Source organism: Gymnoscopelus braueri (assembly GCF_963280865.1).
Source record: "Gymnoscopelus braueri genome assembly, chromosome: 13".
In the NCBI taxonomy this organism is placed as follows: domain Eukaryota; kingdom Metazoa; phylum Chordata; class Actinopteri; order Myctophiformes; family Myctophidae; genus Gymnoscopelus; species Gymnoscopelus braueri.
In genome coordinates, this window is record NC_137615.1 from 39,246,693 (window position 1) to 39,262,057 (window position 15,365).

The following is a 15,365-nucleotide window of genomic DNA, read 5'->3' on the forward strand; positions in this document are numbered from 1 at the left end:
CACACACACTTCTCTCCCTCTTTCCTTGTAATTTCTCCAAACCTCTCCCTGTGTTCCAGTGAGGAGAACAGTCTGGCGTGCGTGTGCGTATCTTCTTTTCCATGGGCATGTAACCGTATGAATGGAGGGCCTCTTGGACAGCTGCAGGGCACGCTGAGATGAGCGTCCTATTCTAGCATATTGCATATTTCACTGCCTGCCAATATGCCTCTATTAAAAACACGGCAGCACCAGAAGAAACGGCTCTCATTAATGCACTCTGCGTGGCTAAACGGCGGAAAAACTCGCTTAGCCCGTTCAATCCGGGATCGCAGCTCTGTCATTTTTAGATTTCTTTGGGCTATTCAAAAATAGCAGATCTACAAGCTCATAGCACGGTACAGAGTGCCGCGCTATGAGCTTGTAGATCTGCTATTTTTGTAAAATATTTTGTTCCAGGGACCTCCAGAAGCAAAGATTCGAGTTACAAATGTTCGCTTTAAAAATATTTATTCAAAGATGTGCACACATTTTCACGATTTTTCAAAAAATAGCAGATTTACAAGCTTTTTTTTCTTCTGAATAGCCATATAAATCTATAAAGGACACACGTGCTGCGTTCCCGGTCTTAATGGGTTAAGAACAATGCCTCGGCCGCGGGGAGAAACACACCGGAGAGGCCTATACGGCAACAAACACCGTCGGTTCGTATGATTAAATTACAGCCTGACGTTTTCTTTTATTTGATCTGCAGCGAGATCGCTACTTTCCATGGAAAACACAAACCGCCCACGTCCCTCCGACCCCCCTCAGTCAGCACACACCCAGATAGTTAACTTACACGTGGCCATATGTATTCTGTTTTGGCTAATAAAGCCTTCCAATAAAGCCCAGCCTGTGTTAATTAGGCTCTCGGTTAAGTGTGATTTATTCTTCATCGTAACGACAGTGTCGCGCGGTGAAAATAGCATATTGTGGCGTCTTGAGCCGAGATCAAACCCAGGTCGCCAACTCACCGGACCGCCATGCAACAGGCACCGAGTGCCTGTTGCCGCGCTATGAGCTCGTAGATCTGCTATTTTTAGAAAAATCGTGCAAATCTTTGAATGTGTATTTTTTAAAGCAAACATTTTTTAAATATTTTTGTTCCAGGGACCTCCGGAAGCAAAGATTTGAGTTACAAATGTTCGCTTTAAAAATATATATATTCAAAGATTTGCACAAATGTTCACGATTTTTCCAAAATAGCAGATCTACAAGTTCATAGTGCGGCACTCGGTGCCGCGCTATGAGCTTGTATATCTGCTATTTTTGAATAGCCAAAGAAATCTAAAAGGACAGAGAAGTCAGAGAAGCAAGTTACGGCCGGGCGGGGCCACTTCTGTGGGGTCGCTATACAGTATCGACAAGCTGACAACAGCGTGCCGTGTTTGAGACGAAAATGTGAGCTTGCAGCTCTTGCCATTTTCGCCGTGCAACATCGGGAGAAACTGATCCCCATTAGGGCTGCCAACCGCATGGAGGTGCATTGTGAAGCACTCCCCCCCCCGCCGCTACCGGTTAACCCATTTAGACCTGAGACAGATTCTACAAAATGTCTTCTAAATCCTAACAGTTTTCTGAAAAAAACTATTGTTGCTCTAATATGGTGGTGCTCAAACTTTTTCATGCAAGGACCCCCACAGAATTAGGCCTATATGTATTTGGCCGCCGAGACCCCCATCTCAAAATATGTTGTTCCAGCCCCCCCCCCAGAAGCAAAGATTTGAGTCAAAAATGTTCCCTTTAAAAAAAGAGATATTCAAATATTTGCACAAGATGTTCAATATTTTTCAAAAATAGCAGATCTGCAAGCTCATAGCGCGGCACCGAGTGCCGCGCTATGAGCTTGTAGATCTGCTATTTTTGTAAAATATTTTGTTCCAGGGACCCCCCCAGAAGCAAAGATTTGAGTTACAAATGTTTGCTTTAAAAATATATATATTCAAAGATTTGCAAATATTTTCACGATAAAAAAAAAAAAAAAAAAGATTTACAAACTTGTGAGCTTGTATATCTGCTATTTTTTAATAGCCAAAGTATAAAATATGGATAAAGTGGTTACACAGATGCGTTCCCGGTTTTAATGGGTTAAAAGTAACACAGTGAGTTCCCCTCCTCTTGGAGGAACAAGTGTCTAATGGTGCATATGTGTATACATGACATATTAAGTGTGTGTGTGTGTGTGTGTGTGTGTGTGTGTGTGTGTGTGTGTGTGTGTGTGTGTGTGTGTGTGTGTGTGTGTCCATGTGTGTGTGCATTACTGCTATTAAGCGGAGAGGGGCCTGAAACGCTGAACGCTCCCTGTGTGTAAAGTTCACAGGAGTTCACACGGCTAATTAATACTGAGTGGAGAGTTGCTCGTTAATCATACAGGACTATTTGTCTCAGGAGGCAGCAGCCCTCCCCGTCTGTCCTGCCAGAGACCTCAGACACACACGCACGCACGCACGCACGCACGCACACGCACACGCACACGCACACGCACACACACACACACACGCACACACACACACACACACACACACACGTATTACTATACTTGTGAAGACATCAACATTTAACCCATTCAATCCGGGAAGGCATCTACAAATGTCTTCTAAACAGGTTTCTGAAAAACGCGTGTTGCTATAATATCAGTGGTGCTCAAACTTTTTCATGTTAAGGACCCCCCAAAATGATATGTATTTCGATGCGGACCCCCATCTCAAAATATTTAGTTCCAGGTACCCCCCCCCCACCCCGCCCAGAAGCAAAGATTTGAGTTACAAATGTTTGCTTTAAAAAATATATATATACAGAAAGATTTGAACAAATTAGCGCGGCTATGAGCTTGTAGATCTGCTATTTTTGAATAGCCAAAGTATAAAATAATGGTTATAGCTCAAATCTAAAATGACACAGATGCGTTGAATGAGTTAATAGCAGAAAAAGAACACTTGTGAGATTGTAGATCGGCCATTTTCCGGTATGAGACACTGGAGTGTACGTAGTATATAAATCGTCATAACTCCCAACAGCTAAACCTCACCTCTAAATGTCCAATGCTAACCTTTAGCCACAACATGAAATTCCACGAAAATTGTCCTCACAATGTTTCAAATTTCTCAAATTCTACTATACTTGTGGGGAGTCTCGGCCCTCACAAGTATAGCAATACACACACACACACACACACACACACACACACACACACACACACACACACACACACACACACACACACACACACACACACACACACACACACACACACACACACACACACACACACACACACACACACACACACACACACACACACACAGCGCAACCTGCTGCAACCTGGCCCCTGCTGCTATCTCTCCCTCCCTATCTCTCCCTCCCTCCCTCCCTCCCTCTTTCATCTCATCCACCACTTTTTTTCCAATCCCTCTCACTCTGTCTCTCCATTCTTCCTCTCTTCCTGTCTTTTATCACATCGGGCTCTGAAGGCTTTGTTTCGCGCCCGTCCCCAATCCCACCCCCACCCCGGGTCCCAAGAGTGTAGGCAAATATTTGACCAGGACACGCACGCGGTCGCACGTGCACACGCACAAAACACACACACACACACACACACAGATACGCACGCGCGCACACACACACACACACAGGCCGATGTGCTCAGCCCCACAGTGCGGCCCTTGTTTCAACACAGGGTAATTGTAACGAGCGCTGGCCGTGCTCAGAAGGAAAACACAGGCTGCATCCTTGGCTTTCACCTTGTTTTTCACCCACCAGGCTGGTAACTCCACGCTGGACGCTGAACGCCGAGCAGCGGCACTCATTTCTCAAATATGGAGGCTTTTTTTCCATGCGCATTTTCATATTTTGGAGCACTCCACAGTATATATAAAAAATTGGAGGCTCCGTGCAACGCTGTAGTACAAACACCAAAGGTCTCTATTGGTTGAGGTTTTGGTAACAAGACCGTCTTCAAAACACGCTCTGAAGATGTTTTGATGTGCAGCACGGAGTTTCTATTTTGATATATTTGGATTTTTTTCCCCTCCTTTTGCACCCGAAATATTTGTGGTGTGCAGATTTCCTTTTTAGCTAGAGTACTACAGCAGGGGTCTTCAACCTTTTCAGGAGAAGGACCCCCTAGCTGAGAGAGAGATAAAGCAGGGACCCCCTACTCTATTTGTATTAAAGTTTTTTTTTACTTAGTCTGCTCTTTTTTCCCTCTACACCTATAGCCTCTTTGCCAAAAATAGCCGATCTACAAGCTCTCAACGCCTCGCAGCGCGAGGCGTTGAGAGCTTGTAGATCTGCTATTTTTGGCTAAAGTTCTCCTCAGAAAAGGGGATGCTAGGGTTCAAGTGGTTAAGGTAAAAAAAAAAGAAATATCGCGCAAAGATTTGGCGGACCCCCTGTAGTAGCTCTGAGGACCTCCTAGGGGTCCCGGACCCCCTGTTGAAGACCCCTGTACTACAGGAACATTCTCAGTATTCATTTAACACCTGTACGGGTGCTGTGTACCTAGCCCAGTTCGAAAATACTCCCCATATGTTATGAACTTGTGGAGATTCTGGAGAACGTTATTACTCGTGTGATATTGCATTGACGAGTGCGAGCGTTACATCATATGAAGGACTGCAAAAAAAAGAGAGAAAAAAACACCTTCTACCATTTAGGAATACAGTAAAAGTGCCTCATTTGTATAAATTATTTTTGAGCCGCGCACGCGATAACTCTGAGCTGTGTCTAAATAGTGTGTGTGAGCGAGGCCGTTAACAGAGCCAGGCTGTACAGTATTCCAGACTTTAAGAGGTGACATCAGCTGTCCATACTGTGTACTGTACTCTACTGTATATCACTGGGGGCTGTGTGGAGATGGCTAGACTCATTATCACCAAATTAGGACTGATACTACGCTGTCTGGAGGGAGGTGGGACAGACCCAGTCAATGTGTACATGTGTGTATGCGTGTGTACGCGGGCGTGCGTGTGTGTGTGTGTGTGTGTATGTGTGTGTGTGCGTGTGTGTGTACTGTATGCTGTATGTGTTTCCCAAACACTGGGTCGGGGCACATTTTTGGGTCGCGGACCCATTGTCATGGGTCGTGAATATCTTTTTGTTAATTTTATTTCAATTATTTTCAATGAAACAAAATGCATAATATATAAAACATTATTTAAAAGAATTTCAGAAACTTCCGAACTCCAGAAAATCCATACATTTCAAAACCTTAAGAAATAATGAAAATAACAGATCTACAAGCTCGGTTATTTTCAAAAAAATATTTTAAATAGAGCTTAAGTTATTAATTCATACTGGATCCCAGGGTTACAACAAAATGATCTTTTGGGTCTCAGCTGAAAAAGTTGGGGAACCCCAACGGCATGATTTTGCCGTGCGCGCAAGAGCTGGCACTGCATGCAATAACACAGGAGAAAGTGCGTTTGTTTGTGTCTGAGACAATGTGCGATCCAGGCGCTCTAAGTATGCTGTTCGAGCGTGTCTGTGTTTGATAGAGACGGGGGCACCGGAAAAATACTGTCTAGCTCTGCGAGGCCCTGCGTTCCTTCAAAGCACCGTGGATGTCTGCTCCGCGGTGAAGAGCGTTGACGTCTGCCGTTAGTCAGACAGGAGGGGACCTGACATCTGGCGCGGTGAGAGCCAACGCACCGACTGAGTGAAGGACTGGACTGGAAGTAATAATTGAGTAGAGTCATTATGAGTGTGTGTGTGTGTGTGTGTGTGTGTGTGTGTGTGTGTGTGTGTGTGTGTGTGTGTGTGTGTGTGGGTGTGTGTGTGTGTGTGTGTGTTTTGTGATAGTGCAACACGATTCCATTCCCATACTATCACACTTATACATGTATGATCAGTTAGTACCTAAAACTGTAGTAGCCTAGCATGCAGATTAGTTGATGGTAGGCTAGTTAAGGGACACAATATCCAGCAGTTGGTACTGCACTTCACACCCCCATCAATTGTGCACCCGATCGGCGTGAAACTTTGCACGCACACTCCCTACAGGCCAAGGAAAAACCTCTGCCCCGCATTTTTATCATCTGCCTTTTATAGTGCAACCAGGAGGCAGATTTTGGAAAAACACATTTCTTGAAATTACGCTTACAGATTTTGTCAAAACATCACGCAAATCGGTACACATGATCTCCATAGTCATGTGATCAACAAGGATCTGTCCGATTTATCATAATCCATCCTGATTGGCTATAGTGCAGCAGGGGGTGTGCTTCAGTTTGACATTTTTTCTTTAATATGGGACTCCAATGTTGTTCCATCTATTATATACACTTGATTCCAAATAATATAAAGGTTGATACACACCTTGTTGGATGACCGTTTCTCCTCCAATGTGTGTGACGGGGAACATGGCATCAAATATGTCACTGCAGGAGACAGAGAGAGAGAGAAAGAAAGAGAGAGAGAGAGAGGAGAGGGGGGAAGGAAGAGGTTAGACAGAAAGTGATCAACAATTTACATACAGTGATATATTGTCATCATACCTCCCGTTATAATTTACCCCCCCCCACCCCGCCAACCCCCGCCCTTGTGCCCTCCTGTAAACACGTGCACACAGAGCCACACACAGCAAAGAGTGTGTTTGCTGTGTGGAAGTGCTGCATGACAGCCTGTATGGAGCAGCCATCATCGCTGCGTTAACTCTGTCGTCTCAGGGCCTTTATTCATTGGCAAACAAACAGTGTAGCCACGGAGACGAGGCTGGGAACTGTGAACGACCCCGACCGAAGCCACACACGCACACACGCACACACACACACGCACAAATTCCAAAGGTCCACCTGTATACTGTATGTGCACCGCTCAGCTCCATCATTATCGTCAACAACATCCAACCAATCTCCGACGACCAAAACACACACGCTTTCCGTCCAACGCAGACATGCGGTGTCCAACATACACGCAACAGCACAGGTTCTTCACACACAGCCCAGAGACATGGAGTCAATCCCTCATCGGTCCAAATGGGCAGGAGAGCGGGCAAATATGCCAGTCCCACATGAAGTCAGAGCCCATATATATCGGTTTGGCCGATATATATGGGCCATTATTTGACTTTGTTGGAAAAAAACGATTTAGAGCGATTTTAACCACTTTCAAGGCGAAAACGTTCATAGGCAAAAACGTTCGCGGTTGGATGTTTTTCAAACTTCGTTTTTATTTCTGTTTTTGGCAACTTTAAGTACTGTACATTATACATATTTTATACAACTGTTTTTTCCCCCAGCTGTTTAGAATAATGTTTTAAACCTAAAAGAAGAAAGAAGTAAATAAATAAAAAGCATAAATCAAGATAAATGGATACAAAATGTTTTGACAGTTACTGATAATTGACTATGATGAACCTACTTATACAACAAAGAAGTATAACTGAAGCAACAATGAGAAAAATGTAGAACTATTATATTTTTCAAATTGTTTAGAAATCATTTTGTACTTTTTGAAAAAATATTGGTTAAAATATTGGTAATCGGTAGTCTAGGACTCTCCAAATTCGGGATCGACATTGGATGTACAAATATGGCTTACATGAGGTCCAAGACAGTGGACAGTGAAGGGTTTCATCCAACCATTAGCACCATGCAGGCCGACAGACCGTAACTACAGCACGTTCAAATTCAACTTGAAAGTGTTACCTCTGCTGCTGCCATACGCTGCTCAACTTCTCAGTTGAAAGTGACAGTATTTACACAAATCTTCGGCGGTAATTAATACCATAATTGACGTAGGGAATAGGGCCTAAATAAAACAAGGTTATCGTTGGACCAAATCAACATTCCGCTGAGGTTTCCGCCAGTAACTCTTTCTAAAAAAACCTATGCATGACCCTTGTTGTCGTTTCGGCCCCACGATCAAAGCCTCGCCTCTGAGTGTATCTTTTGACAAGGGTTGCTGAGAAAACAAACAGAGGGACGGGTGCGCCGGAGCAGTTAGTTTGTTGCTTTGGCGGCGAGGGCAGGAACAGGGGGCCTTGGTAGGCCCGCTGCTAATCGTGGCCGTTTAAATGCATGGAGCTCCAGCAGATTAAACAGCCCACCGCCGGGGATGTGTCGGGGCAGGAGTGAAACTCTCGCTGTATATCCTTCCTCCTCTGGCTGCCGTCTCTCTCTGCTCCAGGCTGTATTTATCTATCTAATCAGCCACATACCATCCGTCTTATAGGGAAAAGGTATAGAAAAACAATAAAATGGGGTCAGGAATATCATAAGATGTACTGCACATGGTGAACCGCTGAGTGAATGACGGGCGTGTTTCAACCTGTCCCTGGCCCTGTGTATGTGTACGTACTGTATGTGTACGCGTGTGTGTGTGTGTGTGTGTGTGTGTGTGTGTGTGTGTGTGTGTGTGTGTGTGCACGTGTGACTAAATATGTGTGTGTCTGTCTGTCTGTCTGTCTGTGTCTAAGCATTGCCAGTGAAAACACGCAGGTTTCTACAAAATAATGCGTGGGTGTTGAATATTCTTTTGCACACTGGGTGAAAGCGCAGTGGGCTTACGCGGTAATTAAGACATAGAAGAGCGTATATGGCAGAAAAGGGATCTCGCTGCACGATACGGCCGGACATAAACGCCAGAGTGTTGTGTAATGTGAACTTAAGGTAGGTAAAAAGGCCCGGGTCAACAGATGTTGCGGAGAGATCTGAGGATGTTATTGAGTGGTTTTGGAAGTGAACTGACTCTGCTGGTATTTGTTTATGTGACAGTGAATAAAAAGCAGGCTTGAGAGGGTGGATGTGGGCCAACTGCACCCACAGGTAGCGCCTGTGTGCTGCAGCTGGCCCACTGACTCACACATGCACTGCAGCACACGCGACGTCGTGCCACACACACACACATACAGTACACACACACACTGTGTGTACACACACACCCTCCCACCCAAGCATGGACACACACACTCATGTGTTATATAGCTTCGCTGTCGAGAAGAAACCTTGTATCTCCATATTTCAACGTTTATTTGTTTTCATAAAGGAATGCTTTATTTTATATTTTGTATGTCACCGTTGTTATTTTTTAGAAATTCTGAAAACTTTCGCCTGAAACAGCAACACCAGGTTGAAAGTGGTTGAATCTGTCTGTGGGTTTTATAAATATTTAACCAATGAAAAGTATAAACAAGAGCTTGTGGCTAAATAATAACTACATTGGGTCCATTGGAGCCCAGGCTTTTTTCCCCCCCATTTCCTGAAAAGTAACAGTTATGGACATAATAAGGTTTCTGCCCGATGTATCGACACACACACACACACACACACACACACACACACACCCAAAGATATACACTTATACGATTACACACTCACACAAACACGGGATGAAAGGGTCGTGCGCACGGGCGATCTCACAGGCGATCTCACACATGACAAACACTTTAGGCACACAGGGCTCTGCACCCGGTTGGTGACTGGCGGACGGCACGCCACCGCGCACCTGAGAGCACTTTGATGGTGATTAGTCACAGCAACATCTGCGGGCAGGCGGCACCCACGGCCGACCGCACGCGGGTGAGCAGCACCTGCACGCAGCGTGGGGCCCTGTCTGGCCTGGGAGGGGCTGTTCTAACCGGTCAGATCCAAGCTAAAAGCGGCATGCTTCTCTCACCAGGGTTGCCATGTCCAGCCTATCATAAGCGTCTTTGGCCTTGTTTTTCTGTTAACACATTAACCGCCAAGAACGTAGTCCTACGCTCCGTTAAATCCAACTGTTAAGCGCCGAGACCGTAGCCCTACGGTCCACGGTCTTTTCGCGCTAAAGATTTCCGGGTGCACTTTCGGAATTTTTTTGATCCACTTCCGTTTCCGGTTTGATGACCGGAAACGGAATTATTTGGGATCCGGTTTTGACGATCACGTCCGCCCTCGTTCTACAGACGAAACTGAAACTCAATTCTCTTCCTGTAGTTTTTTCTCCTTGCATTTCACTGTTTAACGTAATCCGCTCTAACTACAACATGGATACCCCGTTTGACACGTGGTTTTCACTAGGAGATACAGTGGGATGTCGCGGATGTAAACAGACCGTGTACGGCTCAATCTTAAGGATTTTAACAAGATCTATGGCAACATGAAAAAAAAAAAAAAGGAAAAAAAACACCTTGGCACTGGTGAGTACATTATGAGATTAACCTCTGGCGGTCGATGTGTTAACCCATTCAATCCGGGAACGTGTCATTTTAAGATTTATTTTTGGCTATTCAAAAATAGCAGATATACAAGCTCGGTGCCGCACTACGAACTTGTAGATTTGCTATTTTTGAAAAATCGTGAACATTTGTGCAAATCTTTGAATATCAGCAGCAGATTCAAACCGGAAACACACATGTGTTTCCGGTTCAAACCTGCTGCCGAGCGAATCAAACAAAGCTATATAAAAATATGAACTGGAACAGGAAACAGGTATGCCACCTTCTTAAAACTGGGACTATACTACAGTTATGCACAGAGCCAATTATGGTGCCAATCAGCCTGATGTGGGTGCGATACAGCAGGAACAAACTTAAGTCTCACAAACATTTTTGTGATTTTGTATCCAGACGAATCTACCCAAGTAAGCCATTTATCGCTACTTAGCAGCTATATTTTGGGATGTTTTGTTTTTATACTTTATACTGTTTTAACTTTGTACGGTACTTTGTAAACTTTGTCTATGAAAGATGCAATATAAATAAAGCTTATTATTTATTATTAGTGCATAGATGTATGTTCAATTAAGAATACATTATGTATAAGTTATGCACATTTACTTTGATCCTCTATGCATTGTAAGTGACTTGTAATACTACCACAACCACACATTTCAGCGGAACAGACGACAAACCCAAATGTTTCTATTTTATTTTTTATCTCCAACTCAATCACTCTGACGATGACGATGATGAAGATGAGGCTGATGCATCCAGCGGCTGAGCAGGAGGAAGCTCCTGCCAGAACCGTACCGCCTCGGGATCAAAGGCGCCTCTAGCCGACCGTCTGGGTAATTACTGTGACCACCTCCCTCCCCTCCTCCTTTCTTCCCTCCCTCTCCCTCACTCACTCCCTCCCTCACCGATCGCAACAAAGACGCTCGCACGGGTAATTAACCCCCCGCCCGCCCCCGCCCTGTCTCTACCTGTCTGTCCTTCCCCTTCTCTTCATCTCTCCAACTTCCTCTCTATCTGTTCGCTGTCACTTTTTCCCTCCGACTCTCTCCCCCTTCTCAATTACCTCCTTCTTTCCCTCTAATTCTCTCACTAGGCCACTTATTTCTCCTATCTCTCAGTCTATCGACCCCCCCCCCACACACACACACAGCCCCCGCCAGCCACCCCACCGTCCTGTCTCTGATGGGGGGCGATTAATCTTGTCCTTTCCGCTACCTGTAGCCCCTCTAACCTTAAGAGAAGACAGAGTTACCCCCTCCTCCTGACAATGAACATGCTGTTCTGAGGAAGAGAGAGAGAGAGAGAGAGAGGCAGAGAGAGAGAGAGAGAGAGAGAGTGAGAGACTGTAGACTCCAAGGGGCAATAGGAAGTTCACCTTGGCCCTGGGGAAGCAGGAGGAGGGAGAGAGAGAGTAAAGTAAAGTAGAGGACAGGAGAGGTCAGGAGAGGACAGGAGAGATAGTCTTGAGGAGAGACATGTGGAGATCTCCTCTTCAGAACACATGTACCGTACATGGAAATGCGCGCGCACACACACACACACACACACACACACAGGTTTTGCACACTTCTGGAGACATTGAATTACACTGACTTATAGTCACTCCATAGCGCTGGTTCATAGCATTAGCGTGTTCTCTCTATAACTATGCCAGGGACTATGTATTTCCTCATTGACCAGATATTCTATGTCTATCGACGTCTACACTGCAGTAAAAAATAAAGAATATAATTTCGCTCCTCACTGAAACAAAGGCGGTTTTAAAGTGTTGAAAGCCTATTCTCCACAGTGGGAAGACTCTCAGAACCCCACCTTCAGAACCCCACCTTCAGAACCCCACCTATCTCCCTCAATAACGCCACCTACAGATCTGGTTCAATAGCATTTTTCTATTGACCCGTTCTGAAGGTGCATTGAGTGAATAAAAGTTGCTCCGTCTGGTGGATATTATAAGATCTTCTGGCCATGAGGTGGATTTTACACAAACGGTGGGGTTCTGAGAGACTTGCCACCGAGAGAGTGGGAGAGTAGGCTTTTTGAACACCTTAAAACCGCCTTTGTTTCGGTGAGAAGATAAATCATATTCTTTATTTTTACTACAGAGTAAACATCGATAAACATCAAAAACCTGGTCAATGAGGAAAAACCTAGTCCCTGGCATGGAGGGAGAACTCATGTACCCCTATTGAATCAAGCCGAAAGACTTCTTTGGGTTTTTCCATCCTTTTTAGTTGACCTTGTATTTTGAACTACTTCCATGAGCTTTTCTCTCTGCAAACTTCTAAATAAAGTATTCAATCAATCAAAACTCACTGATGCTAAGGACCAGAGCTAGTCATCCCATATATGCCCCTAACTACTGCAACTTTAACCATAACCAGTCTAACCCTAACCTTATGAAACATATGGCATCATGCACACACCTGCATTATGATGCTAATGTTTCTAAAAGAACAACATACCTGCATTATGATGCTATAATGTTTCTAAAATAACATGTACACGCCTGCATTATGATGCTATAATGTTTCTAAAAGAACATGTACACGCCTGCATTATGATGCTAATGTTTCTAAAAGAACATGTACACGCCTGCATTATGATGCTAATGTTTCTAAAATAACATGTACACGCCTGCATTATGATGCTAATGTTCTAAATATGTATAAACCTGCTTTTCACATAGGCTATCTTATACGTATATATCTTTATTTGTTCTATTGTTATTATAATTTTTTACCAGTTTCCTATGTCTTTCCCTTTCCTCTCACTTTACCTCTGTCCTCTCTCTTCTCACGGAATACTACAAAACGATGGAGCACGCACAAAAAAAGAAAAATAATTCCACCCACTGCTTTGCACCTGTAAAACTTTGATATGACAACTATAACTGATTCTGATTCCGCAGTAAACATCTAATTGGGGTGGCTTTTTTTGGCCTCAACTAGGGGTGCGTTCGGAAATTAGGCACCAGAGCGCACCCGCCTATTAGTTTGTATTGGCCAGTGCGCTCAGTGCTGTATTTCCAAACGCACCCTAGAAATGCCGTCCGCAACCAACTGGTTTGATGTCCAAAATGTGAATGTCAGGAACACAGCACAAATATATATGGCATTAGGGTGAAAAAGAAACAAAGTACGTGTGGAGGCCAGTCAATCATCTATGATGTCAGCAGTGTGATGTCATTAACCGCTGTCAGAGTGCTTGGTCGCCTGTCTAAGCTGTGACACACCAACTTCAGAGAGTTTGGGGAGAATATCTCCATATTTGGAGATATCTGTCCGGACAAATAGACAAACAACTCCAGCTCCAGGTTATTGCACAGCTGAAAACAGGCACCAACAGGGTTGCCAGATCTGCTTATTATAATTTCCCCGCAAGATTTTATTTGAAAATAGCCGATCTACAAGCTCACAACGCATCACATCGCGACGCGTTGTGAGCTTGTAGATCTGCTATTTTCAAATAGCTGATGTATATGTTAAAGTGCTCATGTGGCCCATAGTGGCTTCTTTTGGGCTGGTTTTCCTAGACCTGGTTGCTTGTTTCTCTCACAGAATCTGGCAACACTGGGCACCAAGTACTTGGAGGTCAGTGTACCGTATGACATCATTCATCTAGTACCAAGCGTTGCCCGGGTTATTAAGTGCACACACACACACACACACACACACACACACACACACACACACACACACACACACACACACACACACACACACACACACACACACACACACACACACACACACACACACACACACACACACACACACACACACACACACTTTATTTTATCTTATTTTATCATGTGGCTATCAATGTTTCTTCATTGTATACACACACATGCACACGCACAGTCAAGGCTGGACAGGTACCTTGTGTTTGTGTGTGTGTGTGTGTGTGTGTGTGTGTGTGTGTGTGTGTGTGTGTGTACAGGGGGAAAAGGCAACAAGTGATAATGACGCCACTGTAATAATGCGAGGCAGCTATGGTGTCAGTGGGAGCTGCAGATGGAGTTCAAAGGAAAGCTGATAAGCCATAACGAGGTTGATGTTGTCATGGCTGGAGATATACTATAACGCTATATGATTACCACTAGAAAGAGAGGGCTCCTTTATGTGAGGAACCAGGGCAGGAATCCCCGCTCGAGTCGAGATGTTTACCAGGCTCTCTGACAATCCTTAGTGTTAATTTAACACAGAGGGATTACACGCACACACGCGCCCACGCACACACACACACGCTCATTGGGTGGAATTCATTGGATTCCACTGAGGGAGGTCTAACGTGCAGTGAAAGTGGGTGTAATGCATCCAGAGGTGTTGTGGGTAACTAGCCTCCTGTCAAGTGTTCAAATCCAGCCACACACGAGGGCAGGGTTGCCAGATCTGCTTATTATAATTTCCCTGCACGATTTTATTTGAAAATAGCAGATCTACAACTGCGACGCGTTGTGAGCTTGCAGATCTGCTATTTTCAAATAGCTGATGTATGTTAAAGTGCTCATGTGGCCCACAGTCGCTTCTTTTGGGCTGGTTTTCCTAGACCTGGTTGCTTGTTTCTCTCACAGAATCTGGCAACACTGCACGAGGGCCTGTGACGGACGGGGGACACTTGACAACAGATAACCATCGTGACAGTGGCGAGACACGATGATGTAGTGCTCTGTGATAAGGAGATCAAAAATAATACATACTACAAAAATTCCCAGTGTCAGGCGACACCGCGCATCACTACAGTACAGATGCAAGAATAACCCCAAAATCTGATAGTCTTTCTGTTTATGCAAACGGCATTAATAGGTGTACCTTTATCTGCAAGCTCAGGCCTCAACCTGCAGACGCGTGTGTGCGTGTGTGTGTGTGTGTGTGTGTGTGTGTGTGTCCGTGCATGCGCGCGCACGTGCAACGACAAGATTATACGCTCCTTTTTCTCTCTCACGAACAGTCACACCCGCATTGTTGCCTCCAAACAGCCGTAAAATGCGGTTTGCGGGGGTTTGATCCATTAGCAGAAATCAGGCCTACTCATTGCAGCTGTGAGTGCTTGTTGTTTTTCCTCGGTTGGATTCTCCTCCTCCCTCTCCCTCTCTCCTCCGAAAGTCTCATCTGTTTATTTGCTCAGCAGCAGACGCCCCTTATCGCGGTGTGGCGGAGGTGGCCGCTGCTGCTTACATTACTATCTAACC

The 15,365-nt window shown here is 44.8% G+C and overlaps 1 protein-coding gene across 1 annotated transcript in view; it reads right to left on the minus strand.

Annotated features, from left to right (window-relative positions):
• LOC308098459 (cAMP-dependent protein kinase type I-beta regulatory subunit-like) overlaps positions 1-15,365 on the minus strand; it is a 131,955-nt gene that overhangs the window by 48,024 nt on the left and 68,566 nt on the right. The window contains 1 exon segment of the mRNA XM_080446817.1: positions 6,337-6,398. Within this exon segment, the coding sequence (XP_080302943.1) occupies positions 6,337-6,398 (62 nt within the window).